This window comes from Sorex araneus, chromosome 4, assembly GCF_027595985.1.
Source record: "Sorex araneus isolate mSorAra2 chromosome 4, mSorAra2.pri, whole genome shotgun sequence".
Lineage (NCBI taxonomy): Eukaryota > Metazoa > Chordata > Mammalia > Eulipotyphla > Soricidae > Sorex > Sorex araneus.
Window position 1 is genome coordinate 28,545,657 of NC_073305.1, and position 15,612 is coordinate 28,561,268.

General features: G+C 37.3%; 1 protein-coding gene across 8 annotated transcripts in view; it reads left to right on the top strand.

Moving 5' to 3' along the window:
• Positions 1–4,282: 4,282 nt before the first annotated feature.
• Positions 4,283–15,612, top strand: part of RBMS3 (RNA binding motif single stranded interacting protein 3) — an 803,180-nt gene continuing 791,850 nt past the window's right edge. For all 8 annotated transcript variants that reach the window (XM_055135539.1, XM_055135543.1, XM_055135544.1 and 5 more), the window contains exon 1: positions 4,283–4,925. In XM_055135539.1, the coding sequence (XP_054991514.1) occupies positions 4,851–4,925 (75 nt within the window). In that variant the 5' untranslated portion in view covers positions 4,283–4,850. The remainder of the gene's footprint in view (positions 4,926–15,612) is intronic.

Genomic DNA, 15,612 nt, shown 5'->3' on the forward strand with positions numbered 1-15,612 from the left:
TTGTGCTTAGGAACCACTCTTGGCATAGTCAGGGGGTTCAAATACAGTACTGGGGATTGAACTCAACTTACTACGTGCAAGTTATGCCCTATCCGCTGTACTCTCAGCCCCAACCCCACTTTAATTTTTCTTTTTTAATTTTGAAATTAGTAATCTACCATCTTATGTTTTTGAAAACCCAGTTTTTATGCATAACATTCCTTTTGCAACTTCTGGAAAGTAAAGTTGAAAGTAAAGTCACAAATTTTAATAAAAGTAATAAGATGTCAAAATTAAATATGTGTATGTTATGTTTATATGTATATGTATACTCTCATAGATATAGTTCATGAGGGTAGAATAATATATTTGCTTTTGATGATTATGCAATTATGATTTCCCCTATAACTCTACTGCTATTTTGCTCTTGACCAAGGTTTTGTAATTTAAAAAACAAATTCCCTAGAGAGGACCCATATATTATTTGAGTGGATGGGTGAAAAGGAAAGTAGATGAGAGCCTTGATTTCTATCTAGTTGATCTCACTTTAGGACCATCACTTCTTCACCTCCAGATGGTGAGTTTGAGGCATGAGTTGAGAACTGTTCATCAACAACTTGTCTTAAATTAATATCTTTCCAGTAAACACTGTGAATCATACAAATCTGTAAAAGATTATGTTCTTTGATGCTATTTGTTACTTTTAGATACTGAAGAAATGTGTTGGCTAGTTGGCAAATGAGACACAGTTGGCTTCTGATTTAGAGAGTGTTTTGAACTAGTTACCTCCTACCTTAACTTGATCATTTAAACAGAAAGCACTACTGTTCCAACAGAGAAGAAAGAATAATTTTAAAAAATACTATTTCTGACAATTAATATCTTACTTCCTTAATTGCCATGGCTACTGATATCTCTGAGGGGAAAAAATAGAACACAGGTTTTACAATTCTCACTAGTGGTAAATTCTCTTTGCATTATTTAAGAAAAGCTTTAAATGTTCAATGAATGTTCTTAGGCTAATGACAATTGATGCCCAGAACATAACAATAATCTACTGAAATAGAATAGCATTTTGGAAAGTGGCAATTTGTGAAGAAATTGCTGATAGCATCAGCACATGCTGGGAACTTGACATATAAGTAGGCTATAGCTTGGCTGTGGAGTTATTTATCTGGCCTTTCATTTGTAAATAAGAAAGTATTTCCTTTCCTTTAAGAAGTATCTAGGGCAGTTATTAATAAAAGACTACTGATGTCTTTGCCCATATAGAGGGAAAACTGGCAGAAGTAATTTAGGACCCTGATCTTATAGATCCAAGAATGTGGATCTATAGACGTTGAGTCAAAATATTTGGACAAAATCCAGGGTGCACTAGTAGCTGTCACTATTTTAACATTCTACTCCAGGTTCTCACCAAAGGTGATGTGATTTGACTCCAAGGCACTTCTTGAGCCTCAGTTTCGAGTTTCTCCTCAGTCCTTGCTGTCAATCTCTTTTGCCTTTTCCTTTCAGTTTCAGTGACACCTTGCTCCTCTGCTTTCTGGATATTTTGTTCTATTTAGGAAGCTTTTTCCCCAGATGCAGGCTGATAGTTTTTTGAGCAGGTCCCATGTTCCATAGTATTTTAAAACTTCACATGTTCATAGTACTGAATTCTTGCAGGAGATATGTAGAGGGGATTTACATTGGATGGGGGGAGGGACCAGGAGCAGCATGATGGTACAGAGCAAGGGTTGGGACCAGGGCAGTTTGGTAGGAGCCACAGTTTTATTCTGTGGATTTCCACAGACCGCAGACCCAGGTATTTGTGAACCACCTTCCTTTAACCCTATAGCTCTTCCGTAGAGAGCATTTCCTGATTATACTTTTTAATGTAGCATCCCGATGGAATGTTTCTTTTGACTCAGTTTAGTATTTATTAATATCACCTTATCTTTTACTCTTGTACTGCCTTTTCACATGCTTCTTCCTTGGCTTGTCTTTTCCTCCAATATATGTATATTGGAGGACAAATATATATATATATATATATATATATATATATATATATATATCCCCTCTATGAGGGAAAGACTTTGTTCTGATCTATGGATCACTGTCCCCTGCAACCAGAAATGTTCTGGATGAAGAACAGAAGGACTTGTGTGGGATTAGACTTGTACATCCTGTTTAAGAGGTCTTGTTCTTCAAACATTTACGAAGCACAATTTGGTACAGGACTTTATGACAGTTATTGGAAATAAAAGGTGAGCAAGAGTGAAAGCGCCTCCTGTTCTTCCAGAGTCAGAGCATCATTGAAGAAAGAAGCCGCACAAAGGCAGCTGCAGTAAGACAAGCATTCTGTCTGGGCTAACAAAGGCGCAAGGGGGAAATCAAGGTTTGGAGAAAGCCTGCGGAGGAGGCTCAGTACTGACTGCAGAAGTCTGGCGTAAAGAATCTGAAGTGTGGAAATGGGGCTGGGAACACACTTTTGGCAACAATGGTGGGAAAGCTAGACTCTGAGAGAGCTCATTCCAGTCTTGAAAGCAGTTCAAGATGTGAGAGGAACGTAGGAGGGACAGAATGGATCGTAGTTGTCTGTAACCGGAAGTTGGGTTTCTACAAGCCAGGATTTTACTGTCTGCGCTGTAAAAGGCCCCAGAAGAATTCTTAAATCCATGTGATTTTTGTTCGGCCTGATTCTCTGTTCATTACCATTGCTACCGAAGTTAGCACTTTCCATTTTCTAGATGGAAATGCCGAGGCCTAGATAACCACGTCTTCTTTGCGGGCTTGTTTATTTCTCTAGATACCCTGCTGTCAGGGTCTCTCACAATTCACCTCTCATCTACTTTACTTTCTCTTGGTAACTGCTTTTGTCTAAAGTCAAACACAAAACTATGTTACTAAGACAATGTACTGATCTTTCATAAAGGCAGACACATGCAGTCCTTCGCTGAGCATCCAGTGTCTTGTGAGGATCAGTTTCTTCAAGGGGTGGGCTGGGGAGCTAGTGTGTGTAGAGACATGGGACCTGACTTCTCTGTTCGTCTAGACTTAGGGGGCTGGATCTGTACCCGAAAGCGTTATTTGACAAGGCAACTCTGAACTGCCTTGACAAAGTAGAGAGCCTGAGATTGCTCTGCCCACACTTTGGGCATGCATGAGCACTCCCTGCAAAACACAGCTGGCATGGCTAATTTTAGCATTGCCCGCTTAGAAAAGGGACCCTTTAAGAAAATATTTTTTCTCTCAAAATAATTTGTATTATAATGTAGCAGCTGATAGACATGTCAGAATATTACTTATTATCAGTAGCGTAAAACTCTGCCAAGTAATTATGATTTTTGTTCTTTGTGTGTGTGTGTATGTGTGTGTGTGTGTGTGTGTGTGAGAGAGAGAGAGAGAGAGAGAGAGAGAGAGAGAGAGAGGGAGGGAGGGAGGGAGGGAGGAGGGAGGAAGAGCAAAAAGAAGAGAGAGATCCAGATCCGTTAAGTGATAAAAGCATTCTGAATCAAAATAATCATAAAGAGATTGACAGTGACAGAAACAGTGATTTTTATGTATAAAGAAGTGCTACCTAAGGGGATACATCTTTGATTTTTACAAAATGGATATAACATAAGAATGATTATTTTGCTGTGATAAGTTTGTCCTAGTGATCTGATAATGAATGTTTTGTAAATAATCTGGGGGAAAGACTGTGATAAAACATTTTCAATACTTAAACATACTCCCGGTCCTTCAAGAAGTAAAAGGTTGATTTCTAAACCAAGTCTCCGATTCATCTGACTTTAGCGTGTTAACAGGTTTTGAAAGCATTTGGGACCCACTTTTTCCATTTTAGCCAGCAAGGTTAGTTGTTCTGCCTTTATTTCTTTTTCCTCTTTCTTCCTCCCTTCATCCTTTCTTCCCTCTCACGGTCTTCCGTGTTTTGGTTAGCCGTTTGGCTTACCTTGAAACTTGACAATAAAAGAAGGCAGCTCTCATGCCGGGTAGATGGAGGGAAGGATAAATAATCCACCGGCTGCATTCGAGTTCCCTGGGTTCAGTTCTAGAGGCAGTAGCTTTGCTGCAAAAATCGCTTTGCTATTCAAGATAGCCAGCAGAGGGAATCGGAACTTTGCTTGCAGCAGGGGTTGAAGCAGCTTTTTTTTTTTTTTTTTTTTCTTGGAGGAAATACTGCAGCCTTCTGGACTGCGTACGCTGCTCCCTGGAGAGGCTCTCTCGGTTCCACCCACCGGCTGGAAGGAGGGGAAGTGAATGAAAGGACAGGACAAGCCCCGAACACCATGTCACTCTGGGAGGGAGACAGCAGCAACTAAGCTGTGCAAGGTTTTTTTTTTTCCCCCTTTTTTCTTTTTCCCTTTTCTTTTTTTCTTTCTTTTACCTTTTTTTCTTCTTTATTTTCTTCTTTCTTTCTTTTTTTTCCCCTCCTTTTCTTTAAGGTGGGGAAAGAGACAAACAGGAGACAGGAAGCTGATCTACCAGGATTCCGAGTTGTGTTTAAAAGGACTTTGATTTTTTTTTTTTCCCTTTACAAACGCTGGCAATTGACATCACTACAGACAGCCTGGTTAGAGGAAAACTGCCTCATCCCAAGTGGAGCCCGGCAGCTGTGGGAAGGCAGGCAAGAGCTGGGGAGGCTGTGTGGGATTTTTTTTTTCTCCTACGGATCCCCCTCCTTCTTTTTTATTTTTCCTTCTGGTGTGTTTCTTTTTTAAAATTCTTGCTGTGTTGGAACTAGCGAGTGGTTGTGGAAGACGAGGAATCGCTGAAGTCTCATCAGTCATCCGGACTGTCAGGAATAGTGGTTTAAGAGGAAGCTCGGCCTGGGGCACTATACCCTGTCATCCAGTTCCCTGCCTCGGAGATAAAGATTCAGCTACATGGGCAAACGCTTGGATCAGCCACAAATGTACCCCCAGTACACTTACTACTATCCTCATTATCTCCAAACCAAGGTATGGCTTGACCCACTGTCTGGCAATCAGCGTGGTATCCTTCTGCACTTGGGATGGGAAACAGACAGGCATGTGAATTATTACTAAACGCCACCCCCCCCCCCCCCCCCCGCCTTCCCCAACCCCCAGCCCTAACTCTTCCTGCTTCTTTGAAATTAGTAACATACCAATGGAGTTAATGAGGCAGAGGAGACTAAGAAGGCAGCCAGCCTGGAATCGTGGCTTTCTCTTTAAGGAGAGATAATAGTTTCACTGAGTTCCTTTGTTGTTATTTGGCAGCATAAATGTTCCTGAAATCCGTAAAGTCCTTTGCAGATGGACAGGGTTGTAAGAAGGGAGATCACAACAGTGATTATCAGGCATCCTAATACAATTTCAGGGGCTTTTCGAGTGAGCCGTTCTTTGTTTGTGGTTCTGAAAAGGATTTTTTTTTTTCAACTGGAGAGGGCACGCTAGTGTGGGGGTGACTCAAACTTTTAATCGCTGAGTATAAAATGAAAGAAGGGTGTGGGAATGGAGAGGACAGCTAAGGAAAGTTTGCAAGTTTGTGTTTTCCTTTCTTTCTTCTTCTATTTATAAAATGTGCCGTACACATCTTATTTCATATTAAGCAGTATCATGATTGCTAGATACTGACTTTCAGAGCTTCACAGTTGATGTCCCTTACTTTTCAAAGCCCGATTTTCTGTTATTGGTGATCAGGAGGCCCGGGTTCTGGAAGAGATGAAATGTAACTGGTATTAATTGGAATTGAATTGGTTAAATACTTTAGGCTTTCTGTGTGTGTTCGGATGATCATGAGGGGGCTGTTGGCAAGCCCATGTAGCTCGGCATTGGGCAGTGCCAGTAGTGAACTTTATCCTGCAGTTCATAAGAAAAAGACTCTCGCGTGTGAAATCACTCTCCCAATTTGTCAGTGAAATTGGACTGGAATGGGGGGGGGGTGCTGGATGTTGCTATATTGGCTGAGTTACCACTCTGAATCTATAGGTTATATTCTTAAGAATGATATTATTTTACATTGCATTAGTCAGACTCTACGATCTTAATAAATATGCTGAGAGTGAACAAGGCGTGCCTGAGTGATCTGTGCTGTCACAAGGACTGGTTGATGTGATTAGGGTTTGATAATTCATGCTGTGGTTATCTTTCATTTATTCCGTCTCATCAAACAATGCCTACTTGTAAACCAGACAAGACAGCCGACTTTTGGTATTATAGTAAAGATTGTTGCTTTTTTTTTTTCCGCCTCTTTCTTTTTCAATTGCTCTGTGATTCGCCCTGCCCCTCCAAGGTCGATTCACATTGCCTTTTGCCTTTGTGAGCATTTAGTTTGTGCTGCTGCTGCTGCTTAAATAGACCAGCCCTCCTGCTCCAGTGCCTTGAGTCTTAACTCTTTGGGGGATTGGGTTGAGAACACTGCCTGTCTTCCTCAAGGAAATGGCAAAGCAAGGACAACTTAAAAAAAAAAAAAAAAAGAGGGGCACATATAAAGTCATGCTTCATCCTCAAAGGGGGAAAAAAAAAAGTCAAGGGTTACATGAAAATATCAGACATTCCATCCCTTTTAGTCATTTGGCAAAATTTTTCCAAATGTTTCAAAAATTAATGCTTTCTTTTATAGATCTTGTTTTCCACCATGAAGTATATTCAGTTAAACTTTAAGTCAAAATGAATGGAGCTATGCATTTCTGCTTCAGGTTTATTTTAACCTATTTGTCAGAGGAAATAATGTCTTGTACATTGTGTGAAAGACACAGGATGCTAGATGAGCTACATAGTTGAAAAGTGTGTGTGTGTGTGTGTGTGTGTGTGTGTGTAGGGGGAGGGTGGAATGAGGAAGAGAGAAAGAAGAGACAGACAGACACAGAAAATACATTAGGATAGAGAATGAAAGTGGAACGGTCAGAGAAAAGGAAGAGGACAGCCTGGGAAATATAGAGGAAGTTTTCTTTTATAAAAAATATCTGGGGGTCCTATGTAGTTTAGTGTTGTGTAGACAGGCAGCATCTGGATCTTGTTACTTTCAAGCTAGTCAAAGCCATCAAGTTCTGGAACATTTTTAAAGAAGTTAGATCCATTAGGCGATCTAAGCTGATATTTGTGTAATCAGATCAGGGTGGTAGGGAATAAAAGATCAGCCACTTCACCTATCATGGTAGTTTATATTGGTGATTATGTTGTAAGATTTCAACAGTGCTGTGAAGTCATAGAATATTCGTATATCACATCTGAAATGACAGATGTTAATAACGTTGCTATAAGTTGACGTGAAAATGTGCCATGTTTAGAACTGTGGTACACAGAGAATGGGAGGAAGGTCAGTAACCAAACATATTGGAAATATGCAGACAAATGTACATTAACTATATCTGGTGTAGTGTTCCCTCAGTAGATACCACAGTATAGCCTGAAAATAACTGCATTAATTCAGTATTATAGTTGTCATCGTATACTAATACCCAATAATGATTTTAAAGAAAATGCATACTATTTACCTGGTAAGCTTGGATGGAATTTATAAAATCCACTGTGTTTCTAGACACGCTTTGGAGTTATAACACAATTTAAAAGAATAATTTTGATTGGTAAAATTAGAATTCTATGGTTGATAATACAAATCATATTCTGATTCCACCATTACTTCCAAATGAAAAGCAGTGTTCTCTTTTGAAATTGTTTCTTGTCATAGATATGATATCATACCTTGAACTGCTCTCTAAATTCAAGTATTTTTAGCCAATCTCCAAAACCATTTGCTGATATTAGCTTTGTGTGGAAAACGTCCATGGAATTTTAAGGAAACTGGAAAGTGTGTTATTATATTTATTTAGAAATTGCAAAAATGACATGATTGTACTACTTAAATGCATGTGTTAGTTATGGTTGTTATTTTCTTATGAAACAAGAAAAATAATGTAAATGGTTTCCTGCTGCAAGGTATATTAAAGTTTGAGAAAAATGCGGGACCACTTCCTGCCTTCTTTGCTCCTATCCTTTCCTATAGGAGAGCCAATGTCTTATCTTTGCTTCTTAGAAAAAGAAAAAAATTAAAAATAAGATTGTTCTTTTAAATAATTTTCCAAATGCTTAAATGACTAGATAAGGGAAAATGTCCACAATACGTGAAAATCCAGTAGCTGATCTTTAGCTATATTTGTAGAAATATAGTTAAAGTTTTCTAGATATCCTAGATATCACAAAAAGGAATACTGCTTTTAGTTAAGAGAATAAAGAAATCTTAGTGATGTGTCTTACTTAAATAAGAGACAGTGCATTTTTGTGTTCTGTCAGTACAGCTTTGCTGTTTAGAGGGCCCACCAATCTGCTCAACAAGTTTTAGACAAAGGAGACCAAAAAAATAGTTCATCAGCTTGATGATGATATAGATATTAATGTTTGATGTAGTCCTAATCTAAGATTTCTTAAGAATTTTGTTACAATCCATTCAAAGCAACCAACCTGTTGATATTGTTGAGATTGCATTATTAGACCCAGGGTGAATTTCAGTCTGGGTCTAAATTCAAAGAATCTAGGATACTTTGGAGGATTTTCCTAGAAAACTGAATTAGTTGAATCTACAGTGGCTACAAAGAATGAAACAATGGTCACAACTTGGTAAATTACTATTTTGCTATTGAGGTATAGATACATCTCTCAAATAAGATACTTGTAAAACTTTAGTCTTCTTCCTGAAACTTGAAATGTAGCTTAAGAACACACAGCAAGTTTATCCCTTCTGCCTTTTCTACCCCTTTACCATTTTGCTATATTTCTATCAGTTAATCCTGTGCACTTTCTAATCACATTGATATTACATCAATTTATGGCAGAAAGTGTTTCTGACTCTAGGAACCCACAGGTTTTCTCTGGCTGGTGGTATTTAGATTGTACAGAGTCTGGTTAAAAGTTGAGGTCAGGTGTAAGGAGTAATTTATCAACTGCACACTGGCTCCAGGCGGTATTTCTAACCATCTGCAGCCTGGATGACCGTCCATCTCTAGCTGGAGCCCAGTTAATTGTGCCATAGAGAGAAGGACTACTTAGAAACATAAGAACCGAGGAGCAGGCAAAGAAAGAGACAGGATCCTTTGGGGCAAAGGGTGCTATTTAGACACGAACATACAGATCTTTCTAAAGCAAAACAAAAACGGTCTCCTTAATGCACTTCTGTACATGAGAATGTAGAAAATCTTTGCAGAGGGAGGGAGTGAGTTTAGAATTTCCTTAGTACTTCCTGCCTCAGATTTGCATTGATAGCCAGAGTTGGGAACTTGCCAGCTTTAAAACAGCCTTGAAAACTCCCAAGTTCTGTTTTCCTTTGAATGGCTTAGACATAAAAAACTGGTTTTCTGAAAATCTTCCAGCCATAGAATTTTTAGGTATAACTCCAGATATCTCTTTTGCTTCAGGGGGTAATATGATATCTTGAAACTATGATAAATCTTGCTTGTCTTATTTTAGAATTGATATGATTTTAATTGGTTTTAAATAAGAGTAAAAACAAGGAGGACCCCCTGCTCTTTCTTTTTATTCCCTCACCATATCCTTATTATTACTGAGAGTGCTTTTCTATAGCATAGTCATTGTTTTCGCAACACTGTGTTTAAGTGAAATAGACAAGTAAAAACTCATGTTTTTCTGACAGAATAATTCCAAACTTAAAGGGTATCGTTTGTCCTTTTCTTCTAACAGCATCTTTCTAAAACATTTTTCTTTCACTTTCTCTCAATTTGGCTGAATAATAACTGAATTATAATTCAAAATTATTTCCATGAAGTAATGAAATCTACTTGGAGGCAGCAGTAGAGATAATTTACAAGAAGAGAGGCAGGAAGGATGGAGAGAGAGAGAGAGAGAGAGAGAGAGAGAGAGAGAGAGAGAGAGAGAGAGAGAGAGAGAGAGAGAGAGAGTGTGTGTGTGTGTGTTTGTGTGTGTGTAGAGTGGTAGTTGGGAGTAGGGGGGCTGCAAGTTCATTCTAGGTCTTTCTGGCTCCAGGAATTCTGGAAAGCTGTGGTTCTTTGCACTAATATGATTTTACACAATCCTCTTTGACATTATCAGATTTTTGGCAGAAAGAGGATTCAGTCACAATTATGCCCATGCCAAATTCTAAGAAAACCAGTTTTTTCCTTGAAAAAAAAAAATTCTTTTTAGTGTTGGACTTCTTATTCAGAGTAAATGGTTGATGTTTATCCAGAATTGGCTGCAAGTACTACATTAAAATTGTGTTTTGTAACAGTCTCATAAGGCACAGCTGTATGTGATTAAATAGTGTAATATCAAAAGCATGTGAGAATAGACGTTTTTATGCTATAGCTGTTGCACTGCAAGAGTGTGGAAGGAGCTGAAAGGAGACCAAGAGCAAAAATGTGTTCATGTGTTGTAATATGTGTGTGGAGGATATATGATGCTATTTTTTGCAAGAACTGGGAAAACTGCTGTGATATTTGGTATATGATTTAAAAAATAAGCTTTCTGAAATGGAAAATAGATATAATACTATTGTTTTAAAAAGTACGCAATTCCATTTGATTCGAAAACTCATTGGTACTGAATGGGCCCGGAGACTGATGTGAACAGAACCTATAATCAAACTTGCAAAGAACAAAAGTTAATTTTTTACTTCCATCTTGAAATGATAAAAGTTCCCCCACCTCGTTTTTAGCTTCTTTAATCTTTGACATTATTGTTAAAAAAGAAAAACTTTAGGCTCTTTATTTCCTAGACAAAATATGATAGAAAACACAGCCACAAGAGAAAAAGGAAGAAGGAGAAAGCAAAAAAATAGGTGGGAGTGTGGCTATTTATTAAAGCACATTTGATAGTATGATAGTTGGCTTTATATTAATATTGTTCTTTTATTGACTGTTAAAAATTATGTACTTGCACAAAGAGACACAAGCTTGCTTCTATTTCTTTTTAAGAGATGTGATATTAGAAATTTCTGGTTCTTATCAGATGCTCTAACTACAATGGTTTTAAAAAATACTTGTTCATGAAAACTATAATCTCCAGTTTTCTACACATTAAAAATTCATCAGATTACTAATATGAATTGAAAAATAGTACTTATCAGCAGGACAGTGAAAAAGTTTCTAGTGTTAGCTATTAGATTTTAGAATTTAAACATTAAAAACCACACTTCAAAAAGCAAAACATGAATAGAGATAGTTAAATTAAATTCTGTATATTTTGCATCTTTCTTTCAAATTAATATTGTCAGAGAAGTTGTTCATATCTTAAATGTTTCATTTTCTTCATGAAAATTTATTGAGCATGGAATAGATAAAATGTGATATCATAACGATAAATTTTTATACTTCAGAACACAAATCTAATGATATCAAATTTCAAATGTATAGACAATAACTAATAAGAAATGGGTTTCTGTTTTTCTTTGGGGAAATTTTCCCATTTATATGGCAATGAATTGGTATAGTTCTCTAAAATCTCTTTCAAACATAGCATCTGTAACTTTTTTTTTTTGAGACATATGCACCTTTTCCCTTCCTCATCTACTAGTAAGATTAGGAGGTGACTACTTTTTTTTTTTTATTTGGAGGAAGAGAGGGGTCCCAAATCTATTTAAATAGATCAAATCAGATGCTGCTCCACCTGCCAATTTTCTGGTGATTTGACATGGTAAACTCTGAATTTATATAGCCATATCTAAATCCAGTGCATCCAGAGAAACACATCCATTATTTGGGAGTGGGTGGAAAGCAATCCCCAGGGAGGGAAAGGATGACAGGCGTCATTTTATCATTATCATTTCCTGCTTGTTGTTATAGTTCAAATTCTTTGTCTTGAGCAAAGGTTAAGACTTAAACCAAAGTTTAACAGTAACATTGTAATACGTTTACTTTTTTTCAACTAGCTTTCTCTGTGCAGGTTGTGTTGAGTTGAAAGGTTTTATAAACCAATTGAGCAAACCAAACCAATGGAAGAAGTAGGATTGCATCAAATAGATGCTGACAGCACTTTTTTTTAATGATTCTAATAGCCAGTATAAATATGGAAATAATCCACAAATGATTACTATCACGACTAGAGTTTGCAAAGTAGAAAGCCATTACTTCTCAGAACAGGCAAAAAATAAATAGCTATCTATAATTAAAAAAGAGGATATTCTCAGGATTGTAAATAAGAACATATTCTTTTCCTACATTTTTCTAGCTATACTTGTTTTCTCCATTTATTAAAAGCCCCATTAGCCAAATACTGAAAGTTAATAGAATCTAAAATTTTATTTTTATGAAAAATAAACAAGACTTTATAAACAGTTAAAGTCATAATGGTAATTTTGTTTCTTACATTACAGAAAGTAAAGTATAAAAAAATAAAAGTAAAATGTATGCTACTCTAAACATTGGTGATGATTACTTTAAAACTTTATTTCAATTTGCTTATTAGAATTATTTTTCTTATCATTACATCACAGGAGTAAGTAACTGACCGATATGTACACATACAGGTGGCATAGATATTTTCATTGTATTTTTATTATCAATCAATATTTTTGATGCTGAATATAAATATTGAGAGAATTTAATGAGTAATTTTGAATTTTTGTATTTTTTTTCTACATTGCTACTGCCCTTCTGTTTATTTTAGTTGTGCTGCTGATTGATGACAATTATGTGTGAAGGAAAATGGAAAACAGAAAGCTGTCTATCTGGTTCTCTGGAATTAAGATACCTTTTTTCATGTACATATTTAAAACTATGATCAATGTTGGGGTTGGAGTGATGGTAGAGAGGGCAGGATGACTGCCTTGCTCACATCCTGTCCACAGAGTCTGGGGTTAAGTCCTGGGCATACTGGATGTGGCTCAAACTCCCACACTCTCACTAGAAAATAATCTGTTCATTCATTACCAAGTGGATTATGGTATTCTAAATATAAGTTAGAGGCTGATCTGAGTCTCTACAGTGGGTAGGGCGCATCCCTTGCATGCAGCCAACGTGGGTTTGATCCCTGGCACCATATATTGTCAGTTTACAACGTCCTGACAGGAGTCCAGGAGTATCCCAGAACACAGAGTCAGCATAAGTCCTGGACACCACTGCACCTGGGTGGAAAAAAAGAACTATATAGTATATACTATGTATATAATATGTGGATATATCTGTCTATATGGGTGCGCATGTGGCTGAACAGACATACAGACACAGACACACACACACACACACACACACACACACACACACTTAACATTAAGGTTAAAGTAACAGAAAATTCAAGCAAATGTACTTTTAAATGCTTCCCAAAATAGTTTTGGGTAGCAAGTATTTGAAGGACTATGTAAACTTGGAATCTTTATGGTAAGAGTGGTAATTGTAATATGCCTCTTCATATTTATTTAAAATTTCAGGATTTCCTAGAATTCTATACAAAAAATTGTAGATGTGTATAATATTATGTTAAATTTTTTCTTGACAAATAAATAAAACACTTTTTTTTTAAATCTCATGCTTGTTTCTGGAAATGGTAACAGTTTCTGAATTAGTCTTGGTCTGCATTTCAATCTTTAACTCTAAAGACATCAATTCAGACATTATCTATAGAAATAAGAGTGTTGTGTTTTATTTTAATTTGGTCAGGATATTCCAAAAGGACAAAAGATCAATTTATTTCTCAATTTATTCTAAAAATGTCAACTTTTAACTTCTTTAAACTTACCTGCCAAGATAACTTGACTTCATGTTAGTAGTGAAAAGAATTTCCTTTCTGAACAGTTCTTATTCTTGTGTTTAACTTTGGTGCTTGATAAGGTAGAAAAATAAGTCAGAGGGAATAGGTCACTGGACATGGAAGAATTTTGCACTAAGATTAGTGACTTCCTTTTATAATGGGAAAAATTACAGAGATTCTCTCTTCTGAACTCTCAGAGAATCCCATTCTAAACCCTAACAAACATATAATTGTTGAATTCCCACATCCATTTTGAGTTTTGTAATAAAATGTTGAAATAGTCTCATAATTTTGTCGTCCATTTCTGAATGCAAATGATCTCATGTATGTTGGCCTCACATCCTGTGCTATCATCTTAGCTATACAGTTGTTCTCAAAATCTAAGTGGCATATTTTCTTTTTCCTTTACTGGTTAAGGGTCTCTCAGTTGGGACTCTGAGAAGTCAAAGAGCAAAGTCAAAGTCAAAAGTCACCCTTCCTGGTGAGTGGTGGCTAGCAAGGCCAGCAGTTCAGTGCTCAGGTCTGGGAATGTCCTGCTGCTCAGGTTTGAGTTTGAGGGATGATCAGAGCCACCCTAGCCATGCTTGTGTGCCTCCAGGGCTGCACCTGGCATCTTAGGGGCTATCTAATGCCAGAAATTTAACCCTGGTGGACCACATGAGGCATATGCCTTAATCCCACTACTAACTCTCCAGTCCCATCCCCCAAAACTTTGTAAAGTATGAAAGAATTATCAAAAGGCAAAACAGTCAAAATATTTGATGGCATGCCATGTTTTATAGAATATTTCAGCCTGTTGTTTTAGTTTGATTGGCTTAGGTACAATTCATGTTTCTCATCTTTGTAGTGTTATTATAGGTTTCTAGCATAGCCAGAGAGCCTTAAAAACTGACCAAATCTCTTGCTATTGTGGTCTTTTGGCATTTAAGATATCTCTGAGTTGTAGTAATCTGAAATTTCCGGGGTGGGGAACTTGGTAGAATAGCATAACTTGTTGGAAAATGTCGTTAACATTCTTTGGCGAAAATATGTTGAAAGCAGACACGGTGGATTGACCTTTGGCAATGAGAGCAACTAAGAGTTCCAGGTCTGGGTGCCAGGTTCACAAACATTTTTAAAGTCTTCAGTTTGGTAGCATTATTTACCACTTGGAAAGAAAAAAGAGCTTGAATATGACAGGTGTTTCCCTGGGCTTTCAGTTTGGGAAGGAGTCAAATCAATGGAATTATGTTTTATAGCATAATCTTTGTATTTCCTTCTATCTCTACATGGGGTCTTGGGTTTGCTTAATTGCAACTGCCTTCTCAGGTCAGAGAGAATACAAGAGTTTAAGTGCTTGTCTTGGTCATGGTCACCTGAATTATATCCTAAATACCACTTGTGTTTCTCTAAACCTCACCAGGCCTGATCTCTGATCACTGAACCAGGATTAAGCTCTGAGTACTGTGCTGTGCAGCCAGAAAAACAAACAAACAAACAAACAAACAAACAAACTACTCTCTCCTCTGATCCCCAGTATCCAAAATTACTGAATCTAGGAAAAGTTCTCTTGAGGTTCAGAAGTTTTTTACAAATGCTTTAAGAATGTTTATTTTCCATAGATGTACAATTTGAAAAGAACCAACATTATTCTAGTAGTTCCTCATTACCATAATCATCATCATCCCATTGATCTTCAAATTTCTCAAGCGGTCTCAGTAACGTCTCCATTCCTCCTAGAGCTGAGATTTTAGAAGCCTCTCTTTAGGCTCTCTTTGGAGGCTCTTTCAGGGTGAGGGGAATGAGGCCCATTCATTGTTACTGTTTTTGGCCTATAAATACGCCACGCCACGGGGAGTTTGTAAGGCTCTCCCATGCCAGCAGAAAACTCTTGGTAGCTTCCCAGGTTCTCCGAGAGGGAGAACTAGACTATAAGCTTCTGGGAGCTTGATTTTATATTCTCTGGATGTTGGCAGTTGGTGGCATTACCCCGGGGGTGGGGGGGCAGTCA